This window comes from Patella vulgata, chromosome 5 (genome assembly GCF_932274485.2).
Source record: "Patella vulgata chromosome 5, xgPatVulg1.2, whole genome shotgun sequence".
Taxonomy (NCBI): Eukaryota; Metazoa; Mollusca; class Gastropoda; family Patellidae; genus Patella; species Patella vulgata.
In genome coordinates this window covers 25275123-25303032 of record NC_065883.2, presented here as the reverse complement: position 1 = coordinate 25303032, position 27910 = coordinate 25275123, and the positions used below count along the sequence as shown (strand labels likewise).

Sequence of the window (27910 nt, the reverse complement as noted above, 5' to 3'; positions counted from 1 at the left end):
ACTTGTTATTTTCTGGCACATTCATGATTACATACTTTAGGAGAGATAAAAGCAATTTTATTTTGAGCAAAGAAATGGGTTACTAAAAATAGACTACTTTCAATTCATTTTATATATCGAAGGCTCGGATTAGCCCATACCGAGCACGTGATTTCACTGAAGTCATGGTCATCCAGCGAATTTGTAAGTGACGGCCAGCTTGATTCGCAGTTAGTGACGGGTGAGTATTCTTAGTGAAGGATGAGAAAGTGACGGCTGATTTGATCTCGGCAAGACGATGGCCGTTGTTGAAAAGATCCAAGGAAAGTTAACCGAAGGACTTGTTTTGGCTCGAACTCGAGCGCAAGATCTTGAAAGTGTCAGGAAACTGAATTGCTGGTGAGTTTTTTAGTCGCATTGGGATTGGCATTAAGTCGTCCACAGCGGGGGGTCACGGTGGCTAGGTGGGTAAGACGCTGGTTCGCTATGCTGGAGGTCGGGTGTTCGATCCCAGCATTGGCCAAGCAAGTTCACCCAGATTTTCCGGCTTTGTTCCCCCTTGTCAGTGTTGCAAGAAGGAGGGCCTGACAAGGACAGCTGTCTAGTCATTCGGATGAGACGAATAAATAAAATAAAACCAAGTACGAACAATCCAAACCATTAGACAAAATTCGAAGTCCTAAAAAAACGTTAAGGCAAAAAAGTGTAATAAAGCAAAATAGTGTAATCAGCATATGGACTGTTCACCATGTACAAAATACACGACAAACAGTGGTAACAGGTGTCCGGAAGAGTAAGCTTACCCTGCCTGGCGCCACACCTGCCATAGTTGCATCCAAACTATTAGGCGAAATCTTGGTAAAACAGCGTGATTGGCCAATGGACTATCGGTATGCAAAATGCACGTGATGAACAGTGTTAACGATGTAGTAGACAGACATTATCAGGGAGATAGTATACGTGTCAATGGCGTATGCCCGTCTTCATTAGTCCAGTTTGGAGCAAAACAGTAGGACATTGAACCCCAAAACTGCATTGGTTAAGTCGGTATCCAGACCACTCGGACCAAAGACCACTCGGACCAAGACCAGTCGGACCAAAACAGAGACCACTCGGAACAAATAAAAAGACTACTCAGAACCAAACCAAAAGATCACTCGGACCAATTAATTTATAGGCTATTGTAAGAGCACTTGGACCAATAATTATTTATTATTAAATCACAATTCTTATATTTAGAGCTGTTTAGTTCCATTTCATGTACTAAATCAACGATTGGTTTTAAAATTAATTAATAATGGTGCCAAAATAATATCAATCTAATTTGTCTTATTTACTCGGTATGTCCAGACATTTGACAGTTTCTACATATATGGGTATACTATTCTTATCTGATAGCCTAATTTTACTTTTTCTGCATCCTCGGTATCCCCAGTTGTTTCATTCCGTTCTACTCCACAAACCCCTGGGTTAATCTATGGGGGAGACACGTTAATCTACAAGAACATTGGGGATACCGGGGATGCTTTTTCCGGGACCTGTCCCTTTTTAAATGTGACTTGTAATATTAATAACTTGTATGGTTCCGGATTTTTTGCTATCTGGGACACAATTATCAATTTATTGAAACAACACTTTAGTATTGGTTCGAGTAGTCATATTAAAACAAACACAATTATCAATTTATTAAAACAACACTTTATTATTGGTTCGAGTAGTCATATTAAAACAAACACAATTCTCAATTTATTAAAACAACACTTTATTATTGGTCCGAGGGGTCTTTTTATTTTGTCCAAGTGGTCTTTTTGTATGGTCATAGTAATCTTTTTGTTTGGGCCGAGTGGTCTATCAGTTGGTCCGACTGGTCTTGGTCCGAGTGGTCTTTGGTCCGAGTGGTCATGGATTCGGTTAAGTCGTATTGGTTACAATGTATGTCATCCACACCTAATGGTTCTGTCAGCTACTTTTTTTTACATAGGCCTAGTCTACATATGACATATTTTAGCAATGCAAAAGCTCGCTAGGGGCGCCACTGATACTATTTTTATCACTGTCAAAAATTCTGACCGCAAAATGTGCCGTTTTTGTTCCGCGACTTCGGGAAAGTGTATGACCACCAACACCGATGACTTTTTACTTTTCGTGAAGAGAAGAAAACAGAGTTTGTGTTGAGTGTGGTTTGGACATTCAGAAACGTATTTAGGACTGATTTTTTATATTTTGAAAAAATAAAATTATCAGAAAAAGGCAGAAACGACGCTCGTCACTGGAAGTAGTCTCTATCATTCAGAAAAATATTCTACGAATATTAGTCTGGACAGGTTGTCAACATTTGAGAAAAATTGGCTAGATAATCCGGTCTTTCACATTATCATAAACAATGTCTAAGAGAGGTAACTCCTCTTAAAACAAGATGTTTACGCCCATGAAATTAATTTAAGAATGTCATTTCAAAAAATCCATTTGATTGCATGCGAGTTCAATATCTAACACTCTTAATTTTTTATTGTAAAATTTCTCTCTTTATGGGCCATATCTATGCTTTTAAAATTAATCCTAATTCGTCGTCCCGATTCATGTTTGTTTATATTAATGCAAGAATTATGGGATTTATTGTGGGAAGGGGCGCAACTCTTACTTGACTTGGCTAAAGAGACTGGATAATCAACCACATTAAAAACCAAACTCCCGGTTACGCATGGGCAATGGACTTTACGTCAAATATTGACAACCTTCCCAGACCCTCCGTATGTTGAAGACTAGGAGGTTCTGGGTGACCGAGACTACACTGGAAGTAGACGTATTTTCTCATAAAATGACCCCTTTTCTTGTTATATTGACTGTATTTCATTCACCAACCATTGGAACTGGTGCCAGAGCTCGGGAAAACAAATCATGTGGAAGAAAAGAAAAGATAACTCCACCCGATATGGGTGCAGACCACAGCAGCTTTCTTGTTATTGTGAACGTGTCAAACCAAGTTTCCCTTTTGCAAACAGTGGGCTGGTTCAGAGGCACGATTTTCACATGCACTTTTAAGGGGTATAAAGTCTGGTGCACGGTTTGAATTCTTTCTCTTGTATTGTTACAATATTTTATTGATTCTAATAACACTTCCCTAAAATTACATTTTTTTAAAAATTATCTCTTGGATTACTTTCTCTTTTGTTGGTGATCAAATGACAGCCATATGGAATCTGTTACAAGAAAATGAAATGGGGTTTTAATGTTCTACTCCTACTGGGCTAATGAAGACGGCGGGGGCGTGGGTGGGGGGAATACACCATTGCAGTGTGCTATGAGGGGAAACTTTGCCAAAACAGCAGCGCAACAGCCTACTCTTATTTCGAATTCCATCTGTTGAGGGTTCTTTTATGCGCACACGGGACATCAGTTTTTCATTCACTTGTTAGGTCCCCCGTCGTACATCTGGGGGGAGGCTGGTGTGTATAACACAATGAATTTGCTCGGCCAATGCAGGAATTGGACACGGCACATCCAGTTGAGTGAGCCAACGTCCTACCAACTGAGCTACCGTGGCTCCCTGTTACCAGAAAAGAGAATGGACTAGATGAGTATGGGATGTTCGGTGCTCCATCCCCAGAATTCACTTTGTTTTGCGGATCAGAGAACCTGACAATGATAAGTTGAATGGAAAACAAGGTCGTACGTACGGATTGGCGGTGCACATTAAAGATCCCTAGATACCAACAAATCGAGGAGCAGTCTAGGAAGTTGTTATAAGGATTAATTCTGCCGGCATAAAGCAACACCCGAAATTTGAGGTCCATCATATGTAAATTCTATCTTAAAAAAGTCAAATTAACCAAATTTGGGTTTTTTATCCATGTTGCAGATCCCATATCAAAACAAGTAAATTATATAGCCCAAATTTAAAAATTCCAATAGATAGTTAATGGTCGGAAGGATATTTCCTGAAAATTTGATGGCAATATCTTCAATAGTTGCTGAGAAATGGTCTTCGGTCACTTTTTTGGCATATTTTAAAAAAAAGTGTATACTGACATCCATCAATTTGGGGTCTTAAAAGTGAAATAACTTTTTTATTTCTTAACCGATTTTTAAATTTTTTTTTGTTTCTTAAATGGGAAGGGGGTTGATTTGCTAGTAAATATTCAGTTTTAGTCAGATTCAAAAATATAAAAAAAGCTTTTGCATTGCTACATATTTGTTATAGATATAGATCTAAATAAATAAAAGATTCTTTTCATAAACATTCAACATTGGAAATTTTGCCCTTCCTTAAGAGGCCTATACAGGCCGTGATCCACGACTCCACGTGGGGGGCGGTAAATTTTACCTTCATGTTATTTTTATAAAATCGTGCTTTATCCTTATCCTTATCATTACAGCGTATGTAGGCCATAGAAGCCTTGTGCTGATTGTAAGTCGATTAAAACACTGATCACAGTCGTAATAAGTCACTAAGTGTTTGACACAGTTATGTTTTGCTTATTATAAATTGATTTGACAGTTGTATTCAACCATTCCTTTCAAATTATTCTCGAATCCGAAACTACACCTGTCCGAGTCCGAAATGTCAAAGCCATATTTTCTTTTGAGTCAGAAATAACGATGGACCGAAATGACGCGGGACCGAAATGACATGATTTAATTCACAACTAATAGTTAACTAGCTGACAGCCGTACACAGGTAGGCCTAAACCAGGGATCGTACCATATAAATACACTTAATTTTCATAAAGTTTTGTCATTTCTCATAAAATGGAAAAATGTAAAAAAAAATATAAAATTTCACAATTTCTCATGAAATGAGACGAAAATTTTTTCAAAATTTGAAATTAACCATAATTCGCCACTCCTAATAGTCCCAATAATAAATTTCTGTACTAATAAATCTGGGTTTGAATAGCAAAATCATCCGTGCCTTTTATGACCCTCAAGTTGCTAATCTCTCTCATTTTCTATTTGACTGTAGTGTTCAGTTGATGTTATGATTGTATATGAAATGAAATTTGGGTTTAACATTCCACTGTTCTTCTCCGACTTGGCTAATGAAGACGGGCATATGCTATACAGTCTACAATGAGGGAAATTTTGTCCTGACAGCGGCGCTAAGGCCTACTCTTATAACGAATAGCAACTGCCAAGGGATCTTTTACATGTGTACACGGGACGTCGACCTTTCATAACATCGAAACAACTAGACAGCCTATCCTTAGTTGTCAGGCCCTGCTTCCTGTACCACTGGGGAAACCACGCCTGAAAATCCCAATGCACTTTCACGGCCAACACCTGGAGCGAACCTGCGACCTCCAGACTAGCGAACCTGTAACCTCCAGACTAGCGAGCCAGCATCTTACCCACTTAGCCACCATGGCTCCCCGTGTGTATATGAACATAGAAGAAAATGACTGTGACCATTAATACCACCAGTGCTACTGGTGGAACATTCTTATCTGCATAACACTGGCTGAACACTACTTCATGGACTGGAGATAAGTTATTTACTCTGTGCAGTTATATAAAAAAGTCATAATATTTGATAATGATAAAAACATAAAAAAGTCATGAAATGTGATAAAAACATTATAAAAATATCATAAAATTTGATAAAATCATCATAAAAATCATAAAATTCTGCAGGAAACTTTCATAAAATATAAATTTATCTGTGTACGGTCTCTGAGGTAAACGTATGGAATACATTTGTAAATAAGATTTACTCATCGGATGTTTTAAAAAAAATTTATTTACCCAATAATCAACTACCGTAGCTTGGTTGAGCTGTTTGCATTCTTATGCATGTTAAAGATTAAGATAATTTACATGCTATTTTTATTTAATATATTTAATATAACAGTTGGAGGGATTTGAAGAGTAGTACTTCATATGAATGCCAGTTAAACTCGTCTACACAAAGAGCTTAGTTACAATGTAAGTCGTCCACAGATATCAAAACTAGTTGGTTGAGTCTTCCACAAGTCATTGGTTGACCCGTCCACACAACATAGTTTAATTTCGGGATATAGAAATACGTTGATCGAGTCGTCCACACGACATTGTTTAATGTTGGGGACACAGAAAGTATTCATAGTATAATTTAGTGTACTGAGTGGTGCTCTATCATCATACCCACATAGTTTTCATTGTGTTTGATATGAGTATAATTTTCTTTACTTCAATTGGCAGACTATTGCCAAGCTAGAGCGGTCGTGTTCTTGAATAACAAACAACAAAATAAATTACTTTATTATTCAATAAATGATCAATAACAATTTCTTAATAATAATTTGATGATCCCGTAACTAGGTGACCTCAAATCTAAAATCATAACGCCAGTTAACAAACAAAATGAATATACATGTATTCTTTATTACCGAAACAGCGGTGAACTAATCTCGGTCGTGATCGATAATCAACAAAAATCAATGAGTAAAACTTAATTATTCTATACATTTAAATTGTGTACTAGTCAGGTACATGTATTAGTTGTGGATGACTTAACCATTAGTTGTGTACGAGTCAAGTATTAGTTGTGGATGACTTAACAATTAGTTGTGGTTGTGGATGACTTAACAATTAGTTGTGGATGACTTAACAATTAGTTGTGGACGACATAACCAATGCTGTGGACGACTTTGCTTGCGGACGAGTTAACTGGCACCCCTTCATATCTGATTGCCTTTTTTTCAAAGATCATAATAATCTTGTTTAGCCTACACCGTGTGTGACCATAATAGAGGTCTTTGTTCAAGAAAATTCTTATGACACATGTAGCAATTCCCACAAAATAATAATCTTGTTTAGCCTTGTGTGACCGTAATAGAGGTCTTTGTTCAAGAAAATTCTTATGACACATGTAGCAATTCTCACAAAAATAACGACAGATAAGGTACACTTTTCTGAATATTTTCAGTGATAGATATGGCTGACAACACTAATCTTCCTCATTTACACTGGCAGGGACTAAATACCAAGCTTTCGAATACCATGTTTATCCTAACTGCACCAATTAAATGACATACATATAGTATTTGTGGCATGAATTGATTACAACATATTTGAAATTAACTGGTGTAGTTCAATTTACGTAATTAAAATATTTTAAAAGTTAATTTTGCAAATTACAAATATTTATAGACCTATTCATACTTTCTGTTGAAATATGTAGTCACAGGCTTCTGTGTTTCATTATTTGAATGTTTCTGGTGTCCAAATTATATTAAACATTACAGCGTTTTTTGTGAAAAAATTGGACTTAAAGATACATTATGGGAGATTTTAATAGAGAGTTGGCCATTCTTGCTATAACAGTTCAAAAATAGATGATGAAAGAGGAATATATTGAAAATTTCAGTCAAATTACTTTATTCTGAACAAAGTTATCACCACTACGGCCTACTCTTATATCGAATTCCAACTGTCAAGGGATCTTTTACGTGCACGCCAATGTGTATCATCCGAATGACTAGACAGCTGTCCTTGTCAGGCCCTCCGTCCAGCATCACTGACAAGGGGGAACCATGCTGGAAAATCTGGATGAACTTTCACGGCCAGCGAAAGTTTGAAAGGAATGGACCAAATCAATGAGGCATAATTATAGCCGACTTCCTGTTAGCCTGCGTTTACTCTTGTACTGTAACTGGTAGGCCTACGTAACTCCCGAAGCAGATAAATAGGAAACAGTGATCCAATGGGGCTGCAATGTTAGCTGCGATGTTTATCAATTTCCATAATTTTTCTGTAAACGCAAGTGACAAAAGACTCAGCGTATAATACCGACATCCAAACTCTCATTTTAACCACAACTAAACATAATATCAAGACCATATACATGTGTATATCGAACTTTCAATCAAATTGACTGACATGCGGCCTCGCTTCGTACACTCTATCATTTAGCCTCGATCTAAAATTTCCGGGAGTATGATGTCAACGTAACAGTGTTAATCTCCGCTTACGACGCCATTTAAAATTTTAATCAATCAATGGAATCCTGTTTAAATCCAAGCCGAATCCAAGCCATCCGTGGGTCTACAGTAGTACAGAGTTGATTTTGTGCTTGTTGTGTAAATAATGATCTAATTTATAATTTCTATGACATCTGAAGCAAAAATCAGATTTAGCTCTTGCATAATGTATGTTTAATCACTGTATAAATTTGTAGGGATCAGACAATGTTTATTCTCAGTTTCTCTATTCCTGATGTTAGTTTTCTTGATAAACAATGTTTAATTAAATAGGGTGTTGGGTAGGTGAATGGGTTAAAATGTGCGTGCCAAATTACAAGGTCAGTTATTGAGTCAAGTGGCGTGGTTTTGATTCCCTGCTTGTACGTGACAAGAATTAGTGTCACCTGTCCATTCGTGGGTTTACTCTGGGTCCTCCCAGGTTGCTTGAACCTGTGGTCTCACGAGATTACTCTTGATGTAGAATGTTGGATTTTGTTTTTTTTGCAGGGCCTCAGATATAACTGATATAAGTATTATCAGAAAAATGCCTGATTTAGAAGTTTGCAGCTTAAGGTATTGTTAAATTTTGTTTATTGTGTATCAATATAATTTTGGTTGTGCTTCAAGGATTGCTGGCATAAACAGTTTTCAAAGGGAAGGAAGGAGCTCTACGTAAAACATGGGTCCATTCTGACCCAATTTTTTAAGATCCGTTTTGCCTTGGGGCAGTTTGTAATTGGAGGGTCTAGAGCACAAGTGATCTAACTACCAACCATTTTAGTTGGTTGTTGGATCACTTGTGCTCTAGACCCTCCAATTGTACTATAATCCCAAAATACAAAAAAAAACAAATTAATACTAGTAGCAGGTGCATAAATTACCCCAAAACTGTACTCTTGAGAACCAGTGAACCAAAGCATGTTAAACCAGACTGGAACATTCTCAGGAAGAGGGGTTGGGCGTAACATTTATACATTAGATCATACATTCGTACTTTAGATTATAGACCATAAACTCTGTCATCGAATCAGGAGGATTAGGATTGTCTCACTAACCTTGTGAGTTTTCTCCATGCCCACAGTTTCCGAAATACTCCTAGGTGCAAGCAAATTATTAAAATAAAGATGTACCATATTTTAGTCCCAAAATAACCTGGAGTGTGGAGTGTAGGCATTAAACACCATTTCTCTCTTTCCGTTGCTATTGGAAGTCGTACCTATAGAATATACCCGCCGGGTAGTACCCGATAGTCTCTTCATTGGTTTATCTTGGCAGGTCACATCATGCGTGATAATGTCAATCTTTATGAAAATTCTGTCAGAGACCATATTATTTCGGCTTCATCTGCCCAATCAATGGACCCTGCCAATATCAGTTTCTAGATTTTTGGTAGACGAGATGTATATCAACATTCCTAGATGTATTATTATCATAGTTCGTGTAAATCTCTGTCTTCATTAGCTCAGTAGATGCAGAAAAGTAGGAAATGAAATGAAATGGGGTTTAACGTCCTACTATTCTGGTCTGACCTGGCTAATGAAGACAGGCATACAGCCTTCTCTCGAATTGAATTCCAACTGCCAAGGGTTCTTTTACGTGCATGCACAGTACACAGAACCTTGTTTTTTTTATATCACCCGAATGACTATTGTCCCTTGCCAGGCTCTCCATCCTGCACCTCTGACAAGGAAGGGGGAAACACGCCAGAAAATCCAGATTAGTGAGCCACCATCTTACTCACTGAGCCACCGTGGCTCCCCAGAAAAGTAGGATGTTAAACCCTATTTCATTTCATTTTGTGTAAATTTTGAATATAAAATGATAAAAGACATTTCTTCTTAAAAATTTTAGCTATTCCAAAATGATTTTGTATCAGTATATTTTTTTTTTATGTATTTTTAGTGGCAACAAAATAAGCACTTTAGAAGATTTTTCCCATTGTCCGAATCTGCAAGAACTCTACATCCGGAAAAATAATCTGAATGAATTAACTGATATACACTGGTTAAAGAAGTTAACAAAATTACGAGTGTTATGGTTGTCAGATAATCCTTGTTCAACTGGTGATAACTACAGATTAAGTGTGTTAAAAACATTACCAAATATACAGAAATTAGATAATATAGGTTAGTGTTACATATACAGAAATTAGATTATTTTGTTTTAGTGTTAGATATAAAGAAATTAGATAATATAGGTTAGTATTAAATATACAAAAATTAGATAAAATATAGGTTAGTATTAAATATACAGAAGTTATAATATATAGGTTAGTGTTTAATATATAGAAATTATATATGTTAGTGAGACAATGTATGTTATTCACAACCAGGGACCTTTTTTGATCCACAAATTATCTGACAAATCTGAGAATTATTTTAGCCAGCCGGACATCAAGTATGTTGGTTTTTGACTGTTGTCAGATAAAATTTCCAATCGAAAATGGCAAGAGTAATTCCATTTAGTGGGGAAAAAACGATTACATGTCATTTTGGGCCTGCGCCATTTCGGACTAAAAAATATATGGCCTCGACGTTTCGGACTTGGGTAGGTGACGTTTCAGACTCAGGGATAAGTTGAAAGGTATGTTTGAACACCCAAAAAGCGCACCCTTGAATCCTAGTCCCATCAAAATGGCTCTGCAACACCTGCAACAACGTTGCTTCGGAATCTACTACAAAGACCTCCAATGCAATTTCACCCGACAACATATAGTCCACTAATCAACACCAGATTAAATACAACAAAACCCTTTAAGAATCACCGATCAATTATCGTCAATAATCTAAACAATTTGATTAAAACACAGATCCTATTTCGTTTCATTTTTTATAGTTCAAAATTTCGTTTTACTTGTCCTTACTACACTAGGATCTGGAAGAGTTGTTATCATTGACGTGTTCTGGATGATGTGAGGGATTAGCCAATGAAACAGTCTGTTACGGCGAGGCTTTGGTGTGAGCTGCATGGAACTGTGGATAATCCACTAGAAACATCAATGCTGATTGGGCGACTATGACTACAGTTTAGACTAACCCGACCGTGCTATATCGTATGGTATGGCTGGTCACGACCACGGGTTGAACTATAGTGTGAAAATCCGTGCAACCGAAGGTCGCCTAGGTTAATCAAATATCTGACGTCATAGGGTCAAAAGCAACCCCCCAAAACAACTGATGTAGCGTAGGCCATTGAAATATAGATCTGTATTTAAATCAGATTGTAATCTAAACTTACCTATCATAGTACAGATTAAATACAACAATCACCAATCAATTAAATAAAACAAAAGGCAAGTTCAACAGTCGCCAATTAAACAAAACAAAAGACAACTAACAATCCCAAAATCACACCCTCGAAGCCTAGTCCCAACAAAACGGAACTGCAACAATGCTGCTTCGAAATCTACCACACAGACCTCCAATACAATTTCATCCGGCAAAATATGGTCCACTAATCAACACCAGATTAAATACAACAAAAGACTTTAAGAATTGCCGATCAATTATCGTCAATAATCTTTACTAACTCATCAAAGTACAGATTAAATACATCAATTGCCGATCAATTAAATAAAACAAAAGGCAAGTTCAACAGTCGCCGATTAAACAAAACAAAAGACAACTAACAATGTTCAATTAATTTTATTATTATGAATAATCTTTCTTCGGTTTCACCTAAAACGAAAGAAAATACAAGTATTACTAAGATGTCTTTTAATCAAGTCCGAAATCCAGAGCGTAGGTTCTCTATGGGACAAATAAAACACAACTAACAATGTTTAATTTCTTTATTATTGTGAATGATCTATCTTCAGCCTCACCTAAAACGAAGTAAAAAAAGTTATTACTGATATATACATACAAACTTTCAACTTTTATTGAGTCCAAAACTGAGTCCAAAAGTCCGAAAAGTCGCCAGAACGAATCCGAAAAGTCGCCAAACTCAGTCCAAAAAAGCATTGTGTTGAGTCCGAAATGACGTGCTACTGAAAAAACAATTAAAAGTCTTTATCATCGCTTCATTAGACTATCATACATTACTACAGTAAGCACAATCATGATTGTCTACAAATTTAATGGTGACAAAATGGCCATCAATTGCCAAATAGTAAAATCGAAAAGTTGCCAGGGGTAAACAGTGCAAAATAGATTGGGAAGCCCTGATCTACAGTCTACTTTTGTTTGATTTTGAACAAAAGGACCCATCTGATTGGAATGCATCTTACAAATACATTCTCTGTTTTACATCAATGTATGCCTGGTAATACTTTACTACTAGTAGATTCACACAAACAAAAAGATCCAAAAAAAGCTTGTATGCAGAATGTCGAAAGAATATATATCTTTAATGGTTTTCAATACCTCTAATATATACCTATCTTGTAGTCGTTACAGAAGATGAAATTAATCGTGCTTTAGAAGAGGGCAATGATGTGCCTTTACCCGCCAAATATCCAACTGATTCTCCAGTCATCGAACCTGAATCTGAACAAATGGAGGAAACGCCAGTTATTACAGAAAATCTTCAAAACCATAAAATATCAGACCCAGTTGCTTTAAGTTGGGAAGAAACAAAGTAGGTTAACTTGTTTTAATTTTGATCACTGCTCAGTAAAATGAGTATCTCTCATCTGAAAGCAGTTTCTGAAAATCCCTGAGAAATTTTCATAGCCAATCTTTTGCATTATTACTAAAGGAAAAGTAGTTCTCATACACATTTCTTAAAATTGCATGTACATATGTGCTTATTTCTTTAATTTTTTTATTTTTATTTGGTAGATGATATTCTGAAGTTCGTTTTAAGTCAGTGACACTCTGGTTCTTTAAATAATTTAACCTGAATAGTGGTCCCTGTATTAAACTTAAAGGTACTATACTTCTATGATTGATATACTAGAATTATATAAGATAATGTTTAATATACACTCTTACTTTTACAGTAAAATAAGGCAGGAACTAGGCTTGAAACCTCTTCCATACGAAAAAGTTTCTACAACTAAATCTGTTACAACTGGTATAACAAAAGCAAGGGTAGGTTATTTTTCATTACTACTCGTCTTTCTAGTAGATTATATTCTTTAATCCGGTTTCCTCCCACTGCTTAAGACCCCTACGCGCAAGCGTATTATTGAAATAAAATTGAACCATGTGTTAGTCCCGAAATGACCTAGTTTGTATTTAGTGGACGTTAAACTCCATTTCTCTCTCTCTCTCTATATTCTTTAAATGGAATTTAGTAGATGGCAAAACACATTGAAACAGACTTGGGTAGAAATGAGAGGTGGTTTATTCATCTTCATAACGTTTTGGGTTAAAAGACCTGTTATAAAATGGAGTTCCCCCTCTCGTTTCACACTGAAAGTGAAAGACACAATCATATGGATAACTTCTACTGGAACACGTTCTTGATTAAGGCAGATGAACCATCATTGTAATGTCCCTTTGAATAATTCGAGAAGTCACTGTCAATGGAATTTTATTATTATTATTATACGTTTTATAAAGTGCACATCCTTTCAGAGGCACTGTACAAATTACAACAGTTGATATCATCGATCAATATATCTAAATATCAACAGAAACATGAAATTATAAAAACATTTTCAATATACTTGTATTGGAAAAATCAAAAACAAAATAAATAAAAGTAAAAGAGCTAATAAAAATAGTTAACTTTCAAACACTTTAAAAAATTAATGAGTTATAAGGGATTTTTTAAAATGATTCAACCAAGGGACTTCTTCTAATAGTAAGTGGGAGTTTATTCTAAAGTTTTCAAGATTGATAAGAAAGGGACAGTTCTCCTTATGAAGAAAGGTTTACAGGTTCTGACCTTAATATATAGTTGTCATAAGAACTTTGAAGATTTCTAGAGGCAGGCCTGGAAATAACGGTTTTGGATGTACCAACCAGGCACTAATGAAATAGTACCTGACATTTACAACTTAGTGCCGGACATGTATTAATAATATCAATAAAAAAGGACAAATCAGTGTCGGACAAAATGACAGGCACCATAGGTTTTGTGCCTGACAAAGCCTGAATCTGTGCCTGACATTATCTGTGACAGGTGCCTTATTTCCAGGCTTGTCTAGAGGGCATATAGATATTTAATACTGGTAAGTCAGATAGATAGGCAGGAGCAATATTACTTAAACATTTTTAAGTAAATAAAAATCTTAAAATTTATGCGATAAACAATAGTTAACCAATGTCGGCGATAAAGTACAGGCGTAATATGTTCAGATCTTTCAGTAAGAGTAATAAGGTGGATTGCGAAAGATTGCACTCTTTGCAATTTATCAATTAGATTAACATGTAGTCCAGCTAAAAGTGAATTGAATTTGTCAAGTCTCATTGATAAATAGGAGACAATTGTTTTGTTAACCTCTATGGATATGTGTTTAAGTATTTTAGCAATATTCCTCAGTTGTCACTTACACGACCAGAGGCCATAAAACTTAAGTAATAGATGTTAAAACATATCTTTTCGACTGGGTTGATGTAAAAATTAAGAAAGTAGTGATGGTATTTTATAAATAGGAAAGGGGTGATAATAAAAGAGTCATACTATTTTGAAATGCATATTTCATCAAGAGGACTAGCAACAAGTGTTAAGAATTATAATAAAACATTTTTTTTGGTCTTGGTGTGCTAATTGATTTCTAAGCTAATTTTGAGAAGGTCTTTGGTGCTTTTGGATTTAACACCCCTTAATTTGAACAACACAATTTTCTAATCATTTTATATCTTCATTGCAGCATGCCAACATTTTACAAGCAACACTACATCTTATAAAGGAACTGGATAAAGATAGTTTAGAAATTGTAGAAAATGCTGTGAAAACTAGACTTGAATCATTATGATGGAGTAGATGGACAATATATAAAAGCCAAAGAATTTCATACATAACTTGTTTTCTCAAAGGCAGAAAGGCTTCATCTGATTAGCTGTATTGCTTGAATATGTCTCGCCAAGTGATGTGAGACATGGAAGTCTGTGTGAAATTATATACACCTCCCTCTTACAATTTGCTGTGATAATGTTTGTTTAGCCTATTACTTCTCTTTCAAAGAGATCTTACTTCATGAATTATTACTAAATTATATCATTCCACTGCATCTCATCATCATTGAAATGTGGTTGTATATTGTCGCCCCCCCCCCCCCATCTGTCGGTCAGGCATCCACAATTGCTTGAGGATGCTCTAGAGGCTAAAGTTAATATCCGATTGACTTTAAACTTATACACAGATAATTACTGCCAGCCTTATGGCCCTTGATCACTTTCAGAAATCTTGTGGATGCTCTAGAGACCAAAGTTATCATACGATTGACTTTAGATTGATACACAGAGTTCAAGGCCTTGATATGAACAAGTATATAGATTTTCAATGAATTTTGATAACTTGAACAGCTAAATCCATGATATTAAATGTTTCGTATACTAAACATTAGCATGGGGCAAAACTAAAAGCCAAACAAATTCTAATGATTTTCTGATAATTATTTAATGAGTTGTTATTTCTAAAACAGATTTTAGTCTGTTATAAATGTTTCATTACCGACAATAGAAAAAATGTGCAACAACTCTTGTTGACTGCTGGGATGACTTAGCTGCTGTGGGCGTATGTTTCGTTGCCTGGCAACCCATCTTTTATTTGAAAATGTGATTTTCTTATACATAGAAGAAATGTTATTATATACTGAAGGTTCCTTATGAAGTTGACAGGAATTTAACAAGAGCATCACATCAACCATTAGATTTGATAAGTATTTGTGAACATGCTTTATAGTTAGAAGCTCAAAGATCACAGCTAGTAATAAGCAGAGTTATGTCTGTGTAATTGCTGGTCAGTTAAACATTGAGAATGATGGGTCACTTTCTAATTTCTGAGGTTTAACATGTATTTAAGCCAAAAATATAGATTTACTGGTCATTTGTGTGAGAGTGTGTGTATTTGTATATTTATACCTTGTCATTCAGTACACCTTTACTGATACATGTACATACTTTAGTTAGTTGAATACTCTATTGATAAACAGATACAGGCATTTTTATTGTACTTGACTAAGGTGAGCATAAGTAGGTCGTCTGTTCGATAATCTAAACTATTTATATATACAAAAGATATTTGTATTGATCAAGAAAAAAAAATTGTAAATTAAGCAAGTTAATTGGATATATTTTTTAATAATTGTTATGTAGTTAGGTTAGCACTTGCCAAGGAAATATATCTTTAAGACTTTAAATGGAAATGTAATAACATTTTGTTTAAAAAATATTCATTTCACCTTGGTAAAAAACAACGCTTGTATTTCAATTCAAGAGTTTGTAAAAAAACAAACCTGTTTAAAGAATACTATGAATGAGACATAAAACTGTTATAGCACATAAACCATAATGTTATCAGACATTTTGTAGCGCTATGAGCATATACTTAGTGTATGGAGTTTAGTGCGTTAAAAGTGCACTATTATTATTATGAATCTAGAAACCAACACAACCTATGCTAATTTAAAATTTTAGTTAATGTTTGATTTTAAAACTAGGCCACTGGTTCGGGTCTCATTGTAGTTCTCACTACAGGGAAAATAATATTTCTTGCTACAGAATTACCATGTTATCAAACACAATCTGGAGCACAATTATTATTTTAATTAAAGTGTTGTTTCATTGAGGGTTCTCTCAACATTATCAAGCAAAATTAAAATAGTAATTGTGTTCCATGCTGGTCAAAGAAGATATATAGAATCTCGTACGAGTCTTTGACAAATCAAAAAATATCAACAAGTCAATAAAAAAACAAAATGAAGCTGTGCTGAGGTTTTTTTTGTACTTTTTCGACGAGTGTTGATATTTTTTTATATCAAAAAAGACGAGGAGATTTTTATTTATCACCCAACCCCCTCTTTCGCGCACAAATAAATATAATTCTTTGGTATAGATTTAATTTTACTGAACCTGATTACATTACGGGGCAGTGATATATAATTTTTTGACAGAAAGTCACCTGTTGCAAAGTCCTTTTAACCCAGTGTTTTATTAAGGTTATAGGGAGTATTGTAATTGTTTACGGTAATTGAGAACTTTTCTCCAACAATATTACTGGATCCAAAAAGTAGTTCCTTTTTAATAAAAAAAGTAGTTCCTTTTTAATTAACCAATCAACTTCATGTAAAGCGATATCTCTATCACACAAGCGATATCTACTGTAGAATGTGTTATTGGGTGATAAACCTTGTTATTTATTAAAAAAAAAAACCCAGTACATACCGTACATATACAGTATTTAATATCACATTAGAAATAGTGATTTTTATAATCACTCACTGGCGTAATTGTTAAGTTTATTAATATCAATATAATATGTTTAATGTGAACATAAGCAAAAAAATTCTTAGAAAACATTAAACTAAGGTTCAAACAATAAATAATTATGTATGGTAGTTGTATTATGTTCTTTTATTAAATGTGAACTTTTAAGATTACCAACTACATGGTTTAAATTATCCTACTAGAAACATCAATGCTGATTAGTTAATCAAATCAAATGAAATGTCGTTTTATGGTACGTCGGCTCCAACCGGGCTATATTGCGGCAAACATAGTTAATCAAATGTCTAATGTCATAGGGTCAAAACATTCTGAACATCTGAGACACGCTACCTGCGGAGAAGTATCTCAGACACAGTCAATAGCCATGATATCCATATCACGTGATCTACACATCACAGGTCATGAGGTCAACAACACGTTAAATTGTTTATCTTCAGCAGTGTGTCCTTTGCACCCATAAAGACTATATAATTCGTACAGTCCCAACAGTTCTCTCTTCTTCCAATGATTTTTCACAAAAATAACATCTACAACTCATAGAATTTACAACTCATTGTCTTCAATGACAGCGTCTGCGAATGGTTGCCACTATTTTGTGCGTCGGTCGTGTCTATTTCAGATATACACAATCAATTTTGTTGATGTTTTTTGCGTAGGGATTGACTAATAGTTAATTTATTTCAGTTCTAAAACAAATATTTTAAACTTTAACGCAAATTTAGAAAAAAGACAAATTCTGGCTGGGATTACTGAGCAAAATGGCCATTCACTGTATACGTGCGAAAAAAAAGCTTGCCACCAATTAATTTTCGTAGGTTAGTTACGTACGAGGGTCAAAAGCCACTCGTATGACCCCTGTCACGACCTCCCACAACAGGTCAGATTTGTATGTAGTGTAGAGTCTTTTGAAAGGCTTGGATTATCCAGACATTTGATTAGCTGTCTAGTCCTGTTAAAGGTACTATTATATATATATATATATGCTGTTGTCAAAAGTCCCAGAATGCACTTTTATTATACATATCTTTAGAGTGAACAACCAATTAAAGATGCAATATGTAAATGCTTAATCTGCGTATTGCAGGGCTCTTTGGTTCAAATGTTATATAAATTATTATTTAGACATTTAATCTCATGACAAGGCCATAATCAACTCTCTAGTTCATCAGATGGCTCAGATATTGAATGAATTAGACCATCCGTGTCATATAATCATCAGATAAGGATAAAATCAAGACTTCATTTATTATCATGGTAATGGTACTTGACAATTGGCTATTCCTTGTCAAAACTTCAAACACTCATAACTTTGCTCAGAATATAGGAGAATGAAAATAGCAAGAACGACCAGCTCTTTACAATATATCTTTAACTGGGATGAAAATGACATCTAGTTTTAATAAGATTGTGTATTAGTGGGAGTGAAAAGAACATAAAATCAAAATTCCATTCCTTATTTATGGCATGTGATTTATTTATATATAAATTATTATTTGTAACATAAAAATAAATTGTATATAATTTGTATATAAATATGTTAAATCTACAAATATATGACTTTCTTTTGATATAAAGTCCGACAGACTGGACATAAGTTACGAATTTCTCCCATAGATAATTCCTCTAATGTCATCAGACAAGTCTCATGGAAAACATGTGAACATGACAGAAGCACTGTCTTTCGAGATTTGGCAAATGATTTTTTCTCTTCGTGGTTTACTTCACTATCCACACTTATTTTATTTTTTAAGTCATCAGAATTTTGTTGCTTTATCACTTTCTGAATACATGAAAGCTCTTGTTTACACTGTTTCGATCTCTTGTGCCGAGAATTAATATTCCTGTTTTCATTCTTGCTTTTTGGTTTATCCTGTACGACTGCAGTTTCCATTTTATCTTCTACGTCTGCTAATGATTGCAGACATATTGGACAGTCCATTTCTTCTCTTTGAACAGCCTGAAGAAAATAATGGTACCGGCATGTCATTATTATAAAGATATGTAAATGAATACCATAATGTTATTTCAAAGAATTTTGCCTCAAAACACCACACGCAAATACATGTAAAACTATATTGATGCGTCTAAAGTCTATTTTGTTTTGCCAGAACTGGATTGTTGGCACCAACCATCACAATAAAAAAATCAAGATCAAATGAAATGGGGTTTAACAATAAAAAGATCAAAATGGCTACTTGCAACATTCGTCTTAAAATGAAAATGCTCCTAATTATTATAATGTCTATTCAATCTAATCACCTTTAGTTGTATCTGTTCCCATTCATCCTCAGATACAATATGAAACATAGCATCAAAATTTTTGAAGACATTTCTACTTGCTTGTAATGACTGATCTAATTCTCTCAAAAAATCATTGACTTGGAAATCACAGGATCTCACCATTCTGTCTGTTATACTTTGTAACTGAAAAAAGACTTGAGTGATTATTGTTTATACAAATGAAAATGAAATGAAATGGGGTTTAGCGTCCTACTGTTCTGCTCCTATGCTGGGCTAATGAAGACGGGCATACGCCATACAGTGTGCTATGAGCGAAATTTTGCCCGGGCAGCGGCACTATCGCCTACTCTTATATTCCAACTGCCAAGGGATCTTTTGCGCACATTCCAATGTATGCACGGGAGCTCGGTTTTTCTTCTCATCTGAAGGACTAGAGAGCTGTCGTTGTAAGGCCCTCCGTCCTGCATCACTGACAAGGGGGAACCACGCCGGAAAATCTGGATGAACTTTCTCGGCCAATGCAGGGATCGAACACCCGACCTCCAGGCTAGCTAGCACTTAGCCACGTGATCCCCCTTATTGTTTATACATTGAAAATTTGAAGTGATCCTGTATTCTGTCATAATAAAGTCATCTAAGGTTTAAACTATTAAAGGATCAAGAACATGGTAGATGTGTTTTTAAAATAGATGGGATTGTTCATTTGGTTGTAAGAATGTGTAGCAATATTTTGCCCTGGCATAATAATATTGGTTTCAAATTCGTAAACAAATTTTATTAGATATGAAATCATGTCATGCTATGGAAATGCATGTAGATGATATATTTATTAAACAAAATAGAGACTGGCTAGTACTGCCATTTCCTCTCTTGTTTATCTTGGTTGGTCAGTTTCTCCATTTCCAAATAAGGCATGCATACCATCATCATTTCCAAATAAGGCATGCATACCATCATCAATTCCAAATATGGCATGCATATCATCATCACTTCCAAATAAGGCATGCATACCATCCTTATTTCTGGCATAATTTATCCAATCAAATAATAAAACACTCATCCCAGAAATCAGGGGTATAAAAGAGACCAGTGAGTGGGTATGACACCAGTTCTTCCCATTTGATACAATCATCATGATTAGCTCAACATTTGGCTTCTACTTCTCCATATTAAATTCACACAATAAGATGGTAAATAGAGAAAGTTCAGATAAAAAATTTCTGATATCAGAATCATAAACTATGAAAATATATTTAAAATTAATTACCTTTTCTTCATAAAATTTCTTACGTAAATTTGGATCTGTTGGGGGTACTGACTCTCTAAATTTTTTATACCAGCACCGCACTACATGACCTCTCCAAACTGCCTGAATTCTGCAATACATGAATATTCAGTACTAATTATATGCCCACATTTCACATGGGAGTATATTGTTGTCACTCCTGCTGGTCTGTCTACTTAACCACAATCCTTGCCAACGCTCAGTGGAGTTTTTGAGATCTTTTGTTTGGCAAGTCCTACAGAGGAACTGTATCAAAATTCAGAGATGCTTATGAATTTTTCGCAAAATTATTGCCCCTGTCCCGGTCTGTCAGCCCATCTACCTTTTGGAATTCAGTCACCATCTATCTTTTAGAATTCAGAGTCTCCATTCAAATATTTGTATAGTTATTTCCCCTGACACCATGCAAAATGCTGCCAATATATAAATAATAATAATAAAATAATGTATGTTAAAATGTTTTAATTTTGTAGTTTTACCTTGTTGCACTTTTAATTTTATGTTGTTTAGAACCTTCATGTATTACTCTTGATTGATATTGTTCACGTCTGCACATGGGACAGGTTTTTTTCCCTGTATATCTTTCAAAAGCATGAAGGCATGCCTAAAAAATAACATAAACAGAGATCGATATTAAACAAATTTGACCTGGTTTGGTGTCAATAGGACTTACTGTCCAAAATACACTCAATGACAAACGTAGTCCTAATGGTAATAATGTAAACCCACTCCAGAATTGGGAACTGTTTGTGACATTTGTGTCAAAATTTAATGTGAATACTTTAATGTGTACAAGAAAACACAATGTAACACAAAATGAATGGTTAGGGTTAATAATAGCAATAACAAAGGGATAAAAGATAATCAGATATAAAATTAAATTCATAACTTTAAGATAGAAGCCATACAGTTAAAAGCTGTAACTTTATAAGATATGTAACTTTTTGATAAAAGCTGTAACTGTATAATATAAGCTTAAAGATATATTATGGGAGATTAGATAAAGAGCTGACAGTTCTCACTATGATTGTTAAAACTAGATAATGTAAAGGCAATTTGCTGAAAATTTCAGTCAAATTGATCCACTCTGAACCAAGATTTTAGTGATTGAATTTTGGGTCTAGTCTCGATCATTATTACTAAAGTCTGTACGATAAAAAACATAGTCTCGATGATCCATTTTTTGGTTTAATTATCAATGAGCATTAAGCAGCAGATAGGATTCTAATCCAGAAAACATTGAAGGCTAGCGTTGACAATGGAGTTGATTATGGTCTGGATAAGTTAATTAATGTCTAATTAATAATTTAGATAACATTTCAGGCCTAAGGAAAGACCTGCAATTGGCAGATTTAGCTCTTACATAATGTATGTTTAAGCTATATAACTTTATAATAAAAGGTATAACTTTATTTGGTATAAGTTTAATGATTTAATATATAAGCTATAACTTTAAGATATAAGCTATAAATTTAATATATTTAATATAACCTACAACTTTTTTCTACAGAAATACATAAAGGAGAAATCCCAGTTTATTTTTCAGTCAATAAAACTGGTTATTTCTGTATGGAAGCCATTATTCTAGTCCCAAGCAAATATTTGGAGACCCATCGAAAACTGGGTCTTCTCCTTTAAGCCTATTTTTTTTATAAATTACTTACTCTATGGAAAACATGGCTGCATGAAAGTAACACCTGCAATAAAAACAATAATTTTATCAATATTTATATAGTATGAAACACTACACAGTACGTGTAATAAACCTTTTTATTTTTTTTAATTACTAGTTACCCAAATATAAAATGACTGGATTCAACATTTTATTCTAGCATAAGAAACCAGTAAATACATTAGAATAAGAAAACTACAACTATAGATGGATTGACCAATATGCACACACCTGCTGTAATATTGGGTTAGAATGAGATCCATCAAAAGATTTTGGTAAAGATTACAGGTGGCACTGGCTTGTAAATGGGGTTTAACGTCCACTTGACACAAACTAGGTCATTTTGGGACTAACATATCTTTCAATTTTATTTCAATAATTCGCTTGCATATAGGAGTCTTTAGCAGTGGGAGGACCCGGAGAAAACTCACAACGTTGGACAGGCGACTCTACTACTTGTCACGTACAAGTGGGGAATTGATACCACGCCACTTGAATCAATGACAGACCTTATGGTTTCAAGTGCACTTGTTAAACCACTAGACCACCCAACCCCCAATGTTGAATTATTTTTTGTGGATAAACCTGATCTTTGCCTACCTGTTGTTGAAGTCCAAAATCTTCTTTACATATAACACAAGGTTGATGTGAGTCTTCTCGTGTATTAGACTTAGATTTCACACCTTGCCATTCTTCTTCAGTGAGTAACTTTTCAGGAGCATCAATAAGTCCAAACTTCTGAGCTAAATTTAAATATAGAGTTTCCAGGCAATGAGAATACAGTATGAGCAGCTTTGTAAAGGTAGGTTAAAGTCATCATGGTGTCTTGTGGTGTCAATAAAAGGAGCAATAACTTATTTAAGAAATGTTTCAATGACAAAGGCAATATCTCAGTTAGTTCTTTTTAAAAAACCTCAAAAACTCTGACCTATAAAACATTAACAATGATTTTGGACTAATTAAAAGAGGAACTAAGAGATTACCGAGATGTAGAAGTGTAATATGCAGATTTAAAGAATCTTTGTCACTCTTACTATACTGTGACCTAATCTAAGGACTGACCTATTAAGACCATGGCATTTTTCACACAAATTTATTAATAACTCCTTGTGCGATGTACCTGTAAAGCCCAATGATGGATTTTTACCATCAAGCCAAGACCCCCAAAGCACTAATGCTTCTTTAAGGGTCTTTCAAATTTAGGCTCCATTAATAATAGCTAACAGATTTTGCCTGTATAGGCAATAATCTGGAAATCAAATAAAATCTTAGAAACAATTACCAAGGGTTAATGGTGGTGGTTTTGCATCTAAAACATATTCTTCTTGTTCATTACTTTGCTTTGGTCTTGGTTTTGCTGACAAAGAAATAATAGTTAATCAATTTGTCTACAATAAAGAAATGAAATAGGGTTTAACGTCGTACTGTTCTGCACCGACCAGGCTAATGGAGATGGCATATGCCATACAGTGTGCTATGAGGGAAATTTTGCCCAGACAGTACATTACAGCCTACTCTTGAATTCAAATTCCTACTGCCCTTTTACATAAATTAAATACTTGTAAATTTGACACTCATTACCAAAATTAATCAGTTAGCTTTAAAGTAGCTAAGTCTCTAACTCAATATCATCCAAAATCTTCAACACTGAAAACACGATTTATTTGTCAAATTAAATCAACATTCATGTTGTGATCTTACCGGAAAAAGATGGGCTTTTGATATCCAATATTTAGGACAAAATAAACATTTTACCATTGGTACACGAATTGTGTACCATAATGTGCTTCAGTCCCAGTTGTATCAAGAGACTCGAGGGATGAGGCTAGACACATTGCACCAAATCAAACGGCGTAAGTAGACTGGAATAACCAAACGCTAGAAATTTGTACTTGCTTGAGACTGCTGGCTTATTTCGCCGAACATAACTGATTTAAAATTGGAGTAAAAAAACAGAAACCATTGAATGTAAATCAGTTTATATACATACATATTACAGTATTATATGCGCTGCGACCCACTTTTGTCAATTTCTAGGTCCCAAATGTTAGCGATTTAGCTCCTTTAAACTGGACACAGGTACAAATTAGATGATTTGGGATGATTTTAAATGATTTTTACAAATTTTTAAATAAAGATTTGATATTAAATGAATGTGAAGGAAATGACAGCTAAATACATAAGATTAAATGATACCCGGGTTACAGTCAATAGGACAATTATATTTAGAGGCCATACATTGAGTTTTTAAATGCATTATTTTTTTCTTGTAAATTATAAATAAAATCAAAGTTTCCAATCTGTGATATATGTGGTAATTTATGACAAAAATGTACCTAATTGTGGTACTGAGTAGGCTGAAACAAGTAAACAGGTATACACATCTTCACTCTTGCACTGCACACGAATTATAGAAAATAACAATATGTTAGTCTCAGAAATTATTTAATTTATGTGTTAAGATATTTATATCATAATATTTAGTCAATGCACCATAATGAAATAAGGCATTACTTAATTGTAAAAAAGTCCCCCAATCAATAGATTAATAATACCTCTTCCTGTATCCACAACAGATCTTACTTCCTTCTTTTGTTTAGCTTTAGCAGCTGGGCCTAGACTTATTTGTTTTGGTCCAAATGTTCTTCCTAAGGCTAGAGTTCTAGTATAGTGATCTTGTAATGCTACTGCTGCAAGTGTTGTACTGTTTATTCCAGACGTATTTATCTGTGAAAGAAATTTAAAAAAGAACAACAAAAAAATTAAATAAAACAATACAAATACTATAATCAAAGAGTGTCATCTTGACCCCAATGCTTAACACCAAATTTGAAAAAAATGGTAAAAAATCACGATTTCAGAATGACACTGATAGAAATGTGTTGTGGAAAAAATCTGTGAGCTAATCAGTACTACAGAAGGCTAAAAAAAAAGATGTGTCAAGGGAGACAACTAATGTAAAGTGGAAAATAATAGCTTTGACATTCTTTAATATTTTTTAATAATTGAATCTAAAAAAACAGCAATATTGTTTTAGTAATTGAAATGAAACAATGTCACACAGCTCTAGTGAAAAAAATATGATTTAAGATTAAAGGAGCTGTCACAGATTTTACTGGGTTTCCATTGATAAATGTGGATTTAAATATGCAAATCAATATGTACAAGAATAACACCATTACATTAATTTGCCTGAAAGTTTCAAATTTAAATATTTTACTGGTTGTTGACTTTGCTTAAAACTAAGTAAACTATCTTATTAAAGGATTAAAGGATTCTGATACTCATTTGTATTTTTAGAACAATATCTATTTGTTCCCAGGTTGAATCCATATTAAAATACTATAATTCATTATTTAGCATTAATTAAGAAAACAAAATGCAATGGTAGAAATTCTGCTGCCTTTAATTCAGATTAAAACGAGACTCATCAAACAATTTACCACTCATAGGTGGCACTGACCCAATTTTATCGTCTGTAGATTATGCAGAAAATTGGGAAATTTTTAATTTACAATTTCTTTGTTATTTAAAGAAGTAAAACATTTTTTGGACTGATATTTCTTTTAGAGATTCAACTTCCAACATATTGTAGTTTTCAAGTGATTCCAAATTATATTCATATACCGGTATTAAATTTGAAAGTCTGACTTAAGTCGCACCGAATTCAAAGACCCGACTTGGACTCAGAGGGCATCGCAACTTGCAACTTGAGAGAGCTGTGGTGCGGGGACATAACTCTAGCTTGCCTTATTTCTGACGCATTTGATGAATTTGGGCTTTTTGAAGACTTTGGTTTCTACGCGGTACTATAATCAGCGATTTGGGACTCGGGACTTGAGTCTAACTTAAGTCACATCAAAGTCAAAGACCGGACTTGGGACTCAACATGAAATTTTTATTGAGACTCGACTTAGAGGGCATCACAACTCGCGACTTGAAAAAGCTAAAGACTCAAGTCGTACGGTGAAGGGACATGACTGTAGCTTGTTTTATTCGCCATGAACTTCTGACGCATTTGATGAACTATGGCATTTTGAAGACTTTGTTTTCTACCAAGTACTATTACTACTAAGGTCAGCGACTTGGGAATGGGACTGGACTCTGACTTGAGCCTTACTTGAGGTCCTGCGACTTTTTCCCATAAGGAATTTTCTACAAGGAAATCAGCATGGTTATCTACCCTAATATTGACATTCTATTATTTCAAATTTGCTCATTAATAATAAATTAGTGGGCTAGCGCACGGTGACGTGTAAAAAACGAAAGTAGCAAGTTACCTTGACAATTAAGTAAACAAAAAACGATGCGGTCGACATTTACCAATAAAATAACTTTATTCTATTTTTTAATGTTTAATTGTATACCTTATTTGTCCCAGCTTTCGTATTTCTGTTGTTGTATGCCATGTTCTATCATAAAAATAGCATTTTAAAACAGAGCCTTTATGATTTCTTTCTTGAGATTAAGTATGTCACATTGTCCAGTCCAGAATGGTTAATGCATATAAAACATTTTGACAAACGAGACTACAATGGCCGGAAACGGAAATAGTTTCTGTAAGACATGCGCAGTCGAGACATTCTTGTAAACAAACCGAAGAATCCAAAACAGTGTGGTTGGAACTAAATTTTTAAGTTTTTAACGGCTCTCTTATCAGCCAAAATGGCAGAATCAGACCCAATGACCATGGTAAGTATAAATATAACCCTTATTTCAATGTCCTAGTCATGCTGAAATATAAAGTTTTTTTGTCTCATAGACATAAATGAAATGAAACTACCGCTGGTAGCGGCACTTTCTTAGTTTTACTTTACTAGTCTTTACCACGGGAATCTGGCCTTCTAAGTTCTAATATTAAATAGTATTTTATATTTTGCATACACCATACTCAACTAGACAATATATAATAAAAAAAGAACAGAAAAACCTAACCAACCTCTGAAGTCTCATATCCTTCCGCCTCAAAATCATGAATATTCACCAAAACCTGACAGAAAATGCATATTAAAACCTTTTTCTTCGATTCTACAACCAAAAGTCAACAAAAATTGCCATGCAAAAGGGGGAAAACGGAAAGGGAGAGAAAAACTAAAAATATCTTTGTCCCTTGTTTCAAGGCCTATTCACTGCGGATCGATTATGTGTGACGTCAGCGCATGGAGTTGATGACAAACGTTAACAAACGAAAAAATTGTTAATATTCGAAACAAGTGGCTTTGATATCGTTTTGTGGGGAGTATTTAATAATTTATGCAAATCAAAATGGCTAGATTGAAGAAAAAATATATATGATTGAATCGGCAGAGGTTAGATTGCCTGACATTACGAATTGTTGAAAAAAATAACGAGCCGAAGCGATAGCAGGTAAAATCGAGGCTTCAACAGGCATTGCATTCCTTTTTTTATTTATATATTGTCTTGTTGAGTATGGTGTATGCATATATATACG

The 27910-nt window shown here is 34.5% G+C and overlaps 3 protein-coding genes across 3 annotated transcripts in view; 2 read left to right on the top strand and 1 right to left on the bottom strand.

Moving 5' to 3' along the window:
* The first annotated feature begins 131 nt into the window (after window positions 1-131).
* LOC126821002 (cilia- and flagella-associated protein 410) lies at window positions 132-18810 on the top strand. The gene is made up of 6 exons (XM_050549241.2): window positions 132-378; window positions 8427-8492; window positions 9822-10045; window positions 12308-12497; window positions 12862-12952; window positions 14683-18810. Exons 1-6 carry the CDS (start codon window positions 278-280, stop codon window positions 14785-14787), a joined length of 777 nt encoding a protein of 258 aa, XP_050405198.1. The 5' UTR covers window positions 132-277; the 3' UTR covers window positions 14788-18810.
* Window positions 18720-26951, bottom strand: LOC126821001 (RING finger protein 32). The gene is made up of 9 exons (XM_050549239.2): window positions 26826-26951; window positions 25014-25185; window positions 23741-23815; window positions 23059-23201; window positions 22451-22483; window positions 21266-21390; window positions 20769-20877; window positions 19520-19684; window positions 18720-19217 (listed from the first exon to the last, which is right to left on the bottom strand). Exons 1-9 carry the CDS (start codon window positions 26865-26867, stop codon window positions 18804-18806), a joined length of 1278 nt encoding a protein of 425 aa, XP_050405196.2. The 5' UTR covers window positions 26868-26951; the 3' UTR covers window positions 18720-18803.
* Window positions 26952-27032: 81 nt separating this feature from the next.
* The window catches only part of LOC126821995 (tetratricopeptide repeat protein 21B), a 43065-nt gene continuing 42187 nt past the window's right edge, over window positions 27033-27910 (top strand). The window contains exon 1 of the mRNA XM_050550700.2: window positions 27033-27150. Within this exon, the coding sequence (XP_050406657.2) occupies window positions 27124-27150 (27 nt within the window). The 5' untranslated portion in view covers window positions 27033-27123. The remainder of the gene's footprint in view (window positions 27151-27910) is intronic.